We start from the raw sequence: 12,882 nt of genomic DNA, 5'->3' as shown, positions 1-12,882 counted from the left end.
AAAAAAACATGTGATACCCAAAACCACCATGCTCCTCCAGTGACTTCAGCTGAAAAGCTGTCTATTTAGTGAGCAAATGTACAATACAATATCCAAAGGGCAATCATGCAACTGGTGGTGCTGAGAAATTCTTGTTCTTAAGACTATCATTTGGAACTTAACAGCAATTTAAAAAAACGAGCTTGTAAACATAATTTAAAAATTTTAATGATGATGATATTGTTAATGAATTCCTCTTCAAAAAAATATCTGGCTTATTTTTCTGAGTTCTCTTGGAGCAATGACTGCAGACAAAAAACTGCTTACATACTTCTTTTGTTTTTGATTTAGCATCATACTACTTTGCATACAAAGCAAAAACACGATCCTGAGGTCTCATTACCAACTCGAAAATAATAGTGGTTTCACTCAATGTTTTCCTTTTAGCTATTAAGTAAAATTATAGAGAAGTACTTTATCACTGAGTAAATTCCTAAGCAATACTCCCATGGAGTTATTTTTGACTCACAAGTACTTTTCCTGATGCATTCTAGGTTTGATGAAACTTTTCCCTTATAATCTTTCAAAGTTTCTACTTTCTGTCCTAAAAACTTTTAAATACCTTTTCTATGGGTTTCTCATTAATTTTACATTTTTACCCTCACTCCTTTCAGATGTTGTTATCTGTTTAATTTTCCCTGTTAAAAATTTTCATATCTTGTCTCCCTAAAATATGTGTATATCTTTACCCAATTTTATACTTTACAAATGCAGAGAAATAAACACATTAATTTTCACATTTTGCTCTTGATCAAATGAAAAGACTTATGGATAGTGAGATTGGTGAGAACTTACCACTTCTGTGAATTCATTACTTCCCAAATCCAGTCTTTCCAGCTGGGTCAGTCTATTCATGGTTCTATGCACAATGGATAATAAAGAATTAAGTATACAAAAATATCAATTACACGGAATCTTTTAAAATTTATAGTGTAAAATATTCTATGTATTATCTAATAACATACAGGCTTTCAAATGTTGATAAAATAAAAATAATTTTCTAATACAAAAATGTCATATTTAATTTCTAAATAAAATGAAATGTTATCAATTATTCTCTAATTTTGCCTTCTCATCAGGTTCTTTCTTTTTTTTTTTTTTTTTTTTTGTGGTAGGCAGGCCTCTCACTGTTGTGGTCTCTCCCTTTGCGGAGCACAGGCTCCGGACACGCAGGCTCAGCAGCCATGGCTCACGGGCCCAGCCGCTCCACGGCATGTGGGATCTTCCCGGACCGGGGCACGAACCGGTGTCTCCTGCATGGCAGGCGGATTCTCAACCACTGCGCCACCAGGGAAGCCCAACATCAGGTTATTTCTATTCTTAAGAAGTAACTGCAGTAAATTTAAACCCCCAGTCCAGAATACAAGTAATTGATTTTCCATTTTTTTCCACAAAATAAATTTTCAGATAGTATAAATTAACTAATTATTAGGTTGTTTGGCAGCTTTATATGAATTACCATTTTTCAAGACTGGCGATATATTTGTAACACTTTAGGATAATTAACTGAAAATCAACATTCAAAATTCCAAGAACAGTAAATATTACACTGTTGCCCACATTTTCAAATTAAATTCAATACAATTCAAAATAAAGTTTTATAAAATAAAGTTTTATATGAATCACAAAAATAATTCGTAGACTGCATTTATTTTAAATTAAAGCTACAATATACCATTTTTAACTTCCAACTTAATACCAACATATCTCTGCAACTACAGAAACTTGAAGAATGTACAAATGGATTTCATGATGAAAAAAACTGAGTTGTATTTTTATAGCTCCTTCAATGAAGGCACTTTTTAAACTAAACTAATTTCTATGAATTCAAACACATATTTATATTCTGAAATTATTATTTTTAGAAAAACCTATTATTTAATAGGTTGAGGTGCTACCAGCTACCCAGATAAGGAACTACATTAATTTTTTTTTCTAACTTAAAAAATTTTTTTTGGCAGTGCCGCATGGCTTACGGGAGTTCCCCAACCAGGGATTGAACCTGGGCCACAGCAGTGAAAGCACCGAATCCTAACCACTAGACCACCAGGGAACTCCCTAGGAACACATTAAATTTTTTTTAGGATATGACAAAATGATGGCAAAATACAATCATAATATTATCAATATATCAATATGTTAATTAGGAAATTAACACCATTAAAAACCAACAGACTCCTCAAATTATGACACAAGAACACAGATTATTTTTATCTTCTCTTGAAATTCAACAAATTAGTAATAGTAAGTAAAATAAAACTTGATTAAATTTATCTGGCTTTTTAGTGGAAAAAAATAAGAATACGTATCATAATTGTAATGTAATTATGTTACTGACCTACCATTAGAGAAAGCTAATTTTCCCTAACCCTTCCATTTAAAATATGCCATTCTATCAACACTAATTGAATTCATCTCCCAACACCAATTTTTCTCAAAGCTGCTTTATTTAACTCTGATTTACTGAGTGCCTATTCTCAGGTTCTATGAGGTACTATAATTCTACCTCCCTTACTCACATCTGTCTTTGTCCTGAAAACCTGTAAACTAGCTCCAATTTGCTTTATAACAAAGCAAAAAGGTGTTTCCAGGATCTTTCTCAAGAAAGATTAGATACTAACTCCTATGTCCATAATACTATACCAGGTCGACGTTTGAGAAAGGTAAAGAGGGCTGTAAGGAGGGGGGGGTAAGATTGAAAGAATAAAACATGGTCTTATTTTTCTTAATTCAGTATTCTTATAATGACAAGATAACATAGAAAATTCACATGCAGCAATTAAACACTTTATATCAACAAGGGTAAGTTATTTTTTAAAAAGGGTACAAAAAGAAAAGCAGTGTGCTAGAAAATTCAATTACAAACAATATCGTTAGAAATTTAAGTTTTAAAACTGATTTAGGAAAATGTGAATGACACAGATATGTAATAAAAAAGAGGAAATACATTGTTAAATTCTAAAAGCATCTGCATTGCAACTTGCTGTAGCAAACACTGGCAACTTTGGTCCTACTCATACACCTCAAAAATCTATCTAAGACACAAAATTTCATTTTTAAGTCTATTCATTTAAGATCCAGCTTCCTACTTCACGGAGAAAGTAAAAACAATACCCCTCAAATTTCATCCTGTTTGTCTCTAAAATTCCTTTGTATTTAATTCATTTTTACCTTCTCTTCTGTCTCAGAGGAAAAATATACATCCTTTGTGTTCTTTGTACTGTACTCTCCAGTATTAAGATGGTATTAAATTTCATTTAACTGCGTATTTAAAACAGCTTTCCCACTGTTCTAATCTTGGATCATAAAAAGGTCCACTCACAGACCCTGAATGCACATGACTTTCCTAACACATAAAACTGTGGCCTCAAAAAAAAAAAACAAAACTGTGGCCTCTTTATAGTTTGTGAGGCCTCAAATATTTTAATCATGTCTTAAAAAGAAAGCAGTAAAGAATTGTATTTGCAAATACACTGAGAGAGCCCAATCTGAAGTTAAATAAAGACTTAAAATAGAACGAGTTAAAATAAGTGAATTACCTATGATATCAGAGACACCATATTAATTGTAGGCTTAGATGTTTCAGTAAGCAATTTACACCTTGTTTATTCAAATCTCTTAGCAGTCAAGTTCTGAGCTAAGGAGTCATCAATGCCAATACCAAATCTGTAAAAATTTAAACCTTTTTGAATTTTAATATGGATAATTCCCACTTTAATTTATACTCACAACCATCACCATAAACTCTAATCAATCCAGTCTTTTGGGAATCAAAACCAGATATGCTCCTTGCCCTCAAAGCCTTACACTCATGGGGGTGTAGGGGTGGGGAGGAGGAAGGACCAAGTATATGTGCCCATGGGAGTATGCTGGCCAGGTAAGACAAGAGTAAAATGTATTTTTAAAATTTGGCTAATGCAGTAAATGTCCTAACAGATATAAGTAAAATGCTACAGACGTTGGGTAAACAGAACAACTAACTCCTGGAGAACTGAAGATGCTTCTATCAAGAGGTGACAACTCTTGACAAATAAACTACAACAGGAGTCTGAGAAGTTTTCTGTAAGGGTCAGATTTTTAGGCTTTGCAAAAAGTCTCTGTCACAATTACTTGACTCTACCACTGTAGAGCAAAAGCAGCCATAGACAATATGTAAATGAATGAATGTGGTTCTGGGTGAAACTATTTACAAAAAGTAGGCTCTGGGACAGATTTAACCAGTCTGTAGTTTGCCATTACCTAAACTGTAAAAATGCAGCAGTGAATCAGGGTGTTTTAAGACATTTCTTCAATAAATGGACATAGACCAGTGCATTTTGAGTTTGTATATCTGCTTTAGTTTTATCTTATTTGCTCTTGGACTGCCATCTCCTCTTGATGTTAGCTTACCAGTAGGGGGCCCTCCATCCCATTTCCAATTTACAACAGACTAAAACCAAACAAGTTCTGAAAACTTAGGAGTTACCAGACTTTACATGAAGACCTTATGAGTCTCTCTAATGAGTACTATGTAAGAGCTCTAATATAGAAATGGGGATCTTAATTTGGGACTCAGGTGGGCTTTACATACTTATTATTCTGACTTTTGTCACACAAGACTGAGTTCCAGAGAACTATGAAATCACTATTAAATACCAACAGAGGGCTTCGCTGGTGGCGCAGTGGTTGAGGGTCCGCCTGCCGACGCAGGGGACGCGGGTTCGTGCCCCGGTCCGGGAAGATCCCACGTGCCGCGGAGTGGCTGGGCCCGTGAGCCGTGGCCGCTGAGCCTGCGCGTCCGGAGCCTGTGCTCCGCAACGGGAGAGGCCACAGCAGTGAGAGGCCCGCGTACCGCAAAAAAAATAAATACCAACAGATATACAGATTTTTATACTGAACACCACTAATTAATATACAAAGACCACAAATGTCAGTCTTTTAAAATAATTTGCACTCACATTTTAGATATTAAAAGGTTAATATTTCTCTAAGGATTTAAGAATTTAAAATTCTAAACTAAATTTCACAAAGGATAGCACCTTTACTTACTTTGGCAACATTTTCAACTGGTTTTCTCTAAGTTCTAATATCTGGAGTTTAGTTAATCTGCAAAACAAATAAAATAAATCAAGCATGTATGACAAAGATAAAGAATTTAATTAACAAATTAATGCAATCCTCTAAAATTTTAAAGCAACCAATATTTATTGTGTAATTACAATGTGCAGAATATTGTATTAAAAATTACACAGAAATATAAAGGAAGAAAAGACTATTTTTGCTCCTCAGAATTAATGGGGGGGGATAAACACTTCTTGACATATCCAAAGCACAAAATAACTGTCCCCTAATATCCATCCTAACAAACTTCATGCATTTTTCTAAAAACACCTCCCAAGATTATTAGTCATTAGTAGATTAGAGAACAATAAGTTAACTCTAGGGTTGAGCTCTGAGAGAGAAAACTAAAGAAACACAAGGGGACATGGAAAAGGAGAAAATCCTCTGGCACTTCAGTGATGCACATTCCAATAAAATTAGAGGATAAATGAGCAGATGAACTGGGGTGCTCACTAATGCTACAACAGCAATCATATTACAACATACAACGTATGCAGTCAGCAGGCTGTATACTTTAACTTACACAGTGTTACATGTCAAATACATTTCAATTTTAAAAAGTGGTCCAAATACCAGATACAGAAGAGAAATCACACATATATATGTGTATGTATGTAAATATATAAAGCATTATAATGTGGTTCCCAAAGGACAGTCACTGGGCTGCAACGACACCCAAAATTCTTTTTTCTTTTGTGAAATACAATTGACAAACAACATTGTTAGTTTCAGGTGTACAATATAATGATTCGATATTTGTATGTACAGTTGACCCTTGAACAACATAGGCATCAGAAGTCCAACGGGACAGAGTAACCACTTGAGCTAAAGCCAGCCTATAGCTGACCCTTGAACAACATGGGTTTGAACTGTGCGAATCCACTTATACACAGATTTTTTTCAACAGTAAATACTATGGTACCACATGATCTGTGCTTGGTTCTGTGGATCTGGAACCTTGGATACTGAGGAACTACAGATATGGAGGGCCAACTATAAGTTATATGCAGATTTTTGACTGTGTGGAAGATCAGCACCCCTAATCCATGCATTGTTCCAGGGTCAACTATATTGTGAAATGGTCACCACAAAAAGTCTAGTTAACATCTGTCACTATACACAGTTACAAAATTTTTTTTTTCTTGAGATGAGGACTTTTAAGATTTATTCTCTTAGAAACTTTCAAATACCACACAATACAGTACAATTAACTATAGTCACCATGCTGTACATTACATCCCCATGATTTATTTTATAACTGGAAGTTTGTACCTTTTGACCACCTTCACCCATTTTGCCCACCCCTGCCCCCTCACCTCTGGCAACCACTAATCATTTCTCTGGTATCTATGAGCTTGGCGTTTTGGTGGCTTTTTTAAGATTTCACATATAAGTGAGATCAAATGGTATTTGTCTTCAAGACAAAAAAGATGACTACCATATTAACAATTATTTGGATAGCATTTTCTCTAGCAATTAATCTAAACACAATAATAATTTGATACCTATTGTTCATTTACTGATTCATTTTTCCATTAGGAAAATTACTCAGGGACTACAGTATGACAAGAATTGGTCTAAGTTCAAGCAGGGAGCAATGGGGTGGACACCAGAAACACATTTTTCTTTTCTCCAGAACTTTGATTCCAGTGAAGACAGATAAACCAATAATTAGATCATTTTAAAAAATGTGTAAGTGCTAAGAATAAAGCATTCTATCTCAAATATGCAAAAATTATCCCGATTTAAATAAACTCCCTATTTTTACATAGTTTAAAGCCAAGTGTTAAATTACGTTTTTCTTTTAAATTTTCACTGCTTATTTCTACTTGGGAAAATAAATTCCAAGACAAAATAACAAGTTCTGAAGAAACTACAAAAACTACAATGCTTGGAAATAATTACAAAAGAAGAGCCTATGAAACTGTAATTAATAGTATTACTAAAGCGACTTGTAGTTTGTAAACTTTACAAGGGCTAACAAGAGAAGGTTTTAGAAGAAACTGTAACTTACCTGCCAAAATTAGCTGGCAAGAACTCAAGGAAAGCATCATTCAGATATAACTGGGTTAGGTTTAACAGCTGAGAAAATCCATCAGGAAGCCTATGTAAAATAAACCAGAATTTAAATTTAATTCATATACAGAATTTTAGTCTCTTATTAAAATCTGTATAAGAAACTTAACAGATAACATGTTCTTAACAGGTAACAACCACCTCTTCACTTTTATGAGTGATCCTCAAATTGAGATTTGCCTTTTATAATAACTTACCTGTTTCAATGTTTACACCTTCATCATTTTATAAAAAGGAAGTGAGGCAATATTTGTCTCAGTAAGACAAAATCTGCACATAAGTCAACTATGAATGAGCCACAACACACAGAAATGTATTCAGGCTATGACTATGATATATCAGCAGACAATCTTGAAATTCACCTTACCTAACACCAATCCAAAGGACTAGACAAAGAATTCTAAACTTTGACAGTATTGACTTTTGGGGCTGGATAATTCTGTGTTGTCAGGAGGCTGTCTTCGGCATTGTAGGATGTTTAACAGCAACCCTAGCCTCTGACCCACTAGAAGCCAGCAGCACTGTCCACCACAAGTTGTGAAAACCAAAAAATGTCTCTAGAATTTACCAAATAGCCATAAGAGCAAAACAGTCCCTATTTGAGAAACACTAGTTTAGATTATTTTCAATTTCAATATTGGGTCCCTAAATAATCAAATAAAGATTGTATAATTTTATAATGATCAAATGGAAAGAAATAATATTAAAAGCTGAATGACATTTAAGATCATATAAGAACCTATATAAGTAGCTTTACTTTTATTTTCTCTGGCTTACAAAAGAAATTACAAATCTAGAACTTGATGCTAGAGCAATATTTTCAGATGAAGGTAAAACATCATCTTTACATGTTTGTCCTTTACAAGTTTGCCTATGTTTGGAAAAACTTGTTAAAATACAATACTGTAATACGTGAAAGCTGGTTTCAACTTTCAACTTAGCTATACTAAGCTATGCTTCACACTATTCACCTTTTGCTTCATCATTCCAGTTTTGCAAAATTTAAAATTTAAAGCATTCTGCTTAAAGCCATTAGCATCATAAAAGAATATATGTGACCTCTGGTATACAGTACAACCAATCACATGGCTTTTCCCTTTTTTTGTTGTTTTTACCTTTTTGACCTTTCGGTTTCTTTTATTCTTTTCAAAAGTTTGAGTGTGCCACACACATTGGATTTGCAGGTGAAGACATTTTTATATTGTGCAAGTAACACTGAGCTAGGAGACCTGGATTCTAGTCTCATTTCTGACATTTACTATCTGTGAGACTTGCGGAAAAGCAATTGCCTTATCTGTATGGATGTCAAATTTACCTCTGTAATGTATGGAGTTAGAAAGTAATTAAAAGGCTCCTTTTTAATCTAACTAAAATTTTGTGCAGATATCAGATTGGTATTAACTGTTCATTAAAATGTATTAAGTAATATTCTACTATATCATACTTGCTTTATTCACAAAGGTAAATAACTTAATTCAACAGAGAAGAACTCACTTGGAAATAGGATTTACACTGGCCTCCACAACTGTCAAAACTTTACAATTTTTTATATTTTCTGGAAACTCCTGTATTCCTAGAAAACGAACAAATAATCAATGATCAAGTGAAAAGAATCTATTACAAAGGAAAAAATAATGATATTAATAATTAATGTACACTTTTCAGATTCAAAATTTACCAACTGAGCAGATTCTTGATAAACTGACAACACCAATGTCAAACGAACAAAACCATCTGCACAACAATTTCTCTTCACTCTTTTGCCTCTTTATGACTACTGCTACTTATCTTGTTTAGTTTTGCCTTCCTTTCCTTCTCCCAGCTCTTCTGAAAATCAGTGCCTTCTCTATGTGGTATTAAGGACACAAAATTCAGAACAATTAAGCATTCTTTGTTTTTTCACATAAAACGAGGCATTAAAAAAAAAATTTTATTGGAGTATAGTTGATTTACAATGTTGTGTCAGTTTCTGCTGTACAGTAAAATAAGTCAGTTATACATACACATATATCTACTCTTTCTTAGATTCTTTTCCCATATAGGTCATTACAGAGTATTAAAAAGAGTTCCCTGTGCTATACAGTAGGTTCTTATTCGTTATCTATTTTTTATACAGTAGTGTGTATAAAAGAGGCATTACTTCTTAATTGCTGGGCTCCAGATTGAGCTGGTCCCTAATACATACAGGATAACAAAGCTGAAAGCAAAGCTGAAGATAGAAGAGGTAGAAAATATGTATCAGATATGCCAGTGGATATGCCTGACGCAGTTGTATACCAATATTTCTGTAAAATACAACACAAATGTGACAAGTCAAATTATGGTAGAAGTTTCTTAGCACTTAATCTTATCTCTTCAATTTATCTTAGCAAAAATATAGCAACAATAATTTGTGAATTAGCAACAATCCATAGAGAAACTTTAAGTAGTACTGTTCTAATCTAGACTAGAGGAATGCGAATTAATAACTTTAAAAAAATTCAAAAACTTCTGTGTTATATGACTCATTCCTCCACTAACATAACATGTATATCAAAGGGGCTGACACTAGACGATCATTTAAGGCTCTTTCAACTTCATTGATGTATGATTCTAAGCAAGTTTACCACAGTGCCCAAGTATAGAGTTTCAGGTAATGAAAAATGAATGATACAAAATCAACTGGCAAATATTACAGTAATAACTGATCAGTCAAAACTCATCAATGGATGCTAAAATTAGTGGGTTAAAGAATGAAGAAAAACAGTATACATTTATATAGTCTCAAAGTTTCTCTTCCCAAAATACTTATTAATTTTAAGAGAGGGAAAAAAGTGAAGAAATCTCATAGGCACCACTTAAACTGTTTCAAAGTTAGCATCAGTAGTTAAAAGCATCATCACGGAGCAACTAATCTTAAGATGCACTGAGAATGGTTGCAGCATCTACTGTCGTGTTCCTGCCCCAAACACCCAACCTGAATTGAATCATAAGCAAACATGAAACAAATCCAAACTAAGGGAAATCCTATACACCTAGCCAGTAATCTTCAAAACTCTCCGGGTCTAAAAAGATAAAGACAAAGAAAAACTGAAGAACTACCCAGGTAAGAGGAGATCAAAAAGAACTGACTGTGGTAAATAGCCAAACCTCCTTCACACACACAAACACACACACACACAAACTGGAAAAATCTGAGTAAGACTGGGGGGCTGTATTAATGTCAGTATTATTACTGTTCTATAATAATTGCAAACATTACCATTGGAGGAAACTAGGTGACAAATACAAGAGTACTACTCTGTAAGGTTTCTTTCTTTTTTTTTTAACATCATTATTGGAGTATAATTGCTTTACAATGGTGTGTTAGTTTCTGCTTTATAACAAAGTGAATCAGTTATATGTTCCCATATCTCTTCCCTCTTGCATCTCCCTCCCTCCCACCCTCCCTATCCCACCCCTCTAGGTGGTCACAAAGCACCAAGCTGATCTCCCTGTGCTATGCAGCTGCTTCCCACTAGCTATCTATTTTACGTTTGGTAGTGTATATATGTCCATTCCACTCCCTCACTTCATCCCAGCTTACACTTCCCCCTCCCCATATCCTCAAGTCCATTCTCTAGTAGGTCTGTGTCTTTATTCCCATCTTGCCCCTAGGTTCTTCATGACTATTTTTTTTTCTTAGATTCCATATATATGTTAGCATATGGTATTTGTTTTTCTCTTTCTGACTTGCTTCCCTCTGTATGACAGACTCTAGGTTCATCCACCTCACTACAAAAAACTCAATTTCGTTTCTTTTTATGGCTGAGTAATATTCCATTGTATATATGTGCCACATCTTCTTTATCCATTCATCTGTTGATGGACACTTAGGTTGCTTCCATCTCCTGGCTACTGTAAATAGAGCTGCAATGAACATTGTGGTACATGACTCTTTTTGAATTATGGTTTTCTCAGGGTATATGCCCAGTAGTGGGATTGCTGGGTCATATGGTAGTTCTATTTGTAGTTTTTTAAGGAACCTCCATACTGTTCTCCATAGTGGCTGTATCAATTTACATTCCCACCAGCAGTGCAAGAGTGTTCTCTTTTCTCCACACCCTCTTCAGCATTTATTGTTTGTAGATTTTTTGATGATGGCCATTCTGACCGGTGTGAGATGATATCTCATTGTAGTTTTGATTTGTATTTCTCTAATGATTAATGATGTTGAGCATTCTTTCATGTGTTTGTTGGCAATCTGTATATCTTCTTTGGAGAAATGTCTATTTAGGTCTTCTGCCCATTTTTGGATTGGGTTGTTTGTCCTTTTGTTATTGAGCTGCATGAGCTGCTTGTAAATTTTGGAGATTAATCCTTTGTCAGTTGCTTCATTTGCAAATATTTTCTCCCATTCTGAGGGTTGCCTTTTCGTCTTTATGGTTTCCTTTGCTGTGCAAAAGTTTTCAAGTTTCATTAGGTCCCATTTGTTTATGTTTGGTTTTTATTTCCATTTCTCTAGGAGGCGGATCAAAAAAGATCTTGCTGTGATTTATGTCAAAGAGTGTTCTTCCTATGTTTTCCTCTAAGAGTTTTAGAGTGTCCAGTCTTACATTTAGATCTCTAATCCATTTTGAGTTTATTTTTGTGTATGGTGTCAGGGAGTGTCTGATCTCATACTTTTACATGTACCTGTCCAGTTTTCCCTGAATCACTTATTGAAGAGCCTGTCTTTTCTCCACTGTATATTTTTGCCTCCTTTATCAAAGATAAGGTGACCATATGTGCATGGGTTTATCTCTGGGCTTTCTATCCTGTTCCATTGATCTATATTTCTGTTTTTGTGCCATTACCATACTGTCTTGATTACTGTAGCTTTGTAGTATAGTCTGAAGCCAGGGAGCCTGATTCCTCCAGCTCCATTTTTCAATCTCAAGATTGCTCTGGCTATTCAGGGTCTTTTGTGTTTCCATACAAATTGTGAAATTTTTTCATCTAATTATATGAAAAATGCCAGTGGTAGTTTGATAGGGATTGCACTGAATCTGTAGATTGCTTTGGGAAGTAGAGTCATTTTCAAATGTTGATTCTTCCAATCCAAGAACATGCTATATCTCTCCATCTATTTGTATCACCTTTAATTTCTTTCATCAGGGTCTTATAATTTTCTGCATACAGGTCTTTTGTCTCCTTAGGTAGGTTTATTCCTAGATATTTTATTCTTTTTGTTGCAATGGTAAATGGGAGTGTTTTCTTAATTTCATTTTCAGATTTTTCATCATTAGTGTTTAGGAATGGCAGAGATTTCTCTGCATTAATTTTGTATCCTGCTACTTTACCAAATTGATTAATTAGCTCTAGTAGTTTTCTGGTAGCATCTTTGGGATTCTCTATGTATAGTATCATGCCATCTGCAAACAGTGACAGCTTTACTTCTTCTTTTCCGATTTGGATTCCTTTTATTTTTTTTTTCTTCTCTGATTGTTGTGGCTAAAACTTCCAAAAGTATGTTGACTAAGAGTGGTGAGAGTGGGCAACCTTGTCTTGTTCATGCTCTTAGTGGAAATGGTTTCAGTTTTTCACCATTGAGAACGATGTTGGCTGTGGCTTTGTCATATATGGCCTTTATCATGTTGAGGAAAGTTCCCTCTATGCCTACTTTCTGCAGGTTTTTTATCACAAATCGGTGTTGAATTTTGTCGAAAG

The 12,882-nt window shown here is 34.4% G+C and overlaps 1 protein-coding gene across 12 annotated transcripts in view; it reads right to left on the bottom strand.

The window, feature by feature from the left end:
- Window positions 1-12,882, bottom strand: part of ERBIN (erbb2 interacting protein) — a 117,714-nt gene that overhangs the window by 44,334 nt on the left and 60,498 nt on the right. For all 12 annotated transcript variants that reach the window (XM_067031051.1, XM_059062270.2, XM_059062267.2 and 9 more), the window contains 4 exons: window positions 8,710-8,788; window positions 7,154-7,243; window positions 5,068-5,124; window positions 835-898 (listed from right to left, as the gene is read on the bottom strand). In XM_067031051.1, the coding sequence (XP_066887152.1) occupies window positions 835-898; window positions 5,068-5,124; window positions 7,154-7,243; window positions 8,710-8,788 (290 nt within the window). The remainder of the gene's footprint in view (window positions 1-834; window positions 899-5,067; window positions 5,125-7,153; window positions 7,244-8,709; window positions 8,789-12,882) is intronic.

The sequence above is a fragment of the Kogia breviceps genome, chromosome 4, assembly GCF_026419965.1.
Source record: "Kogia breviceps isolate mKogBre1 chromosome 4, mKogBre1 haplotype 1, whole genome shotgun sequence".
NCBI lineage: Eukaryota > Metazoa > Chordata > Mammalia > Artiodactyla > Physeteridae > Kogia > Kogia breviceps.
This window is presented reverse-complemented; position numbering and strand designations above follow the sequence as displayed.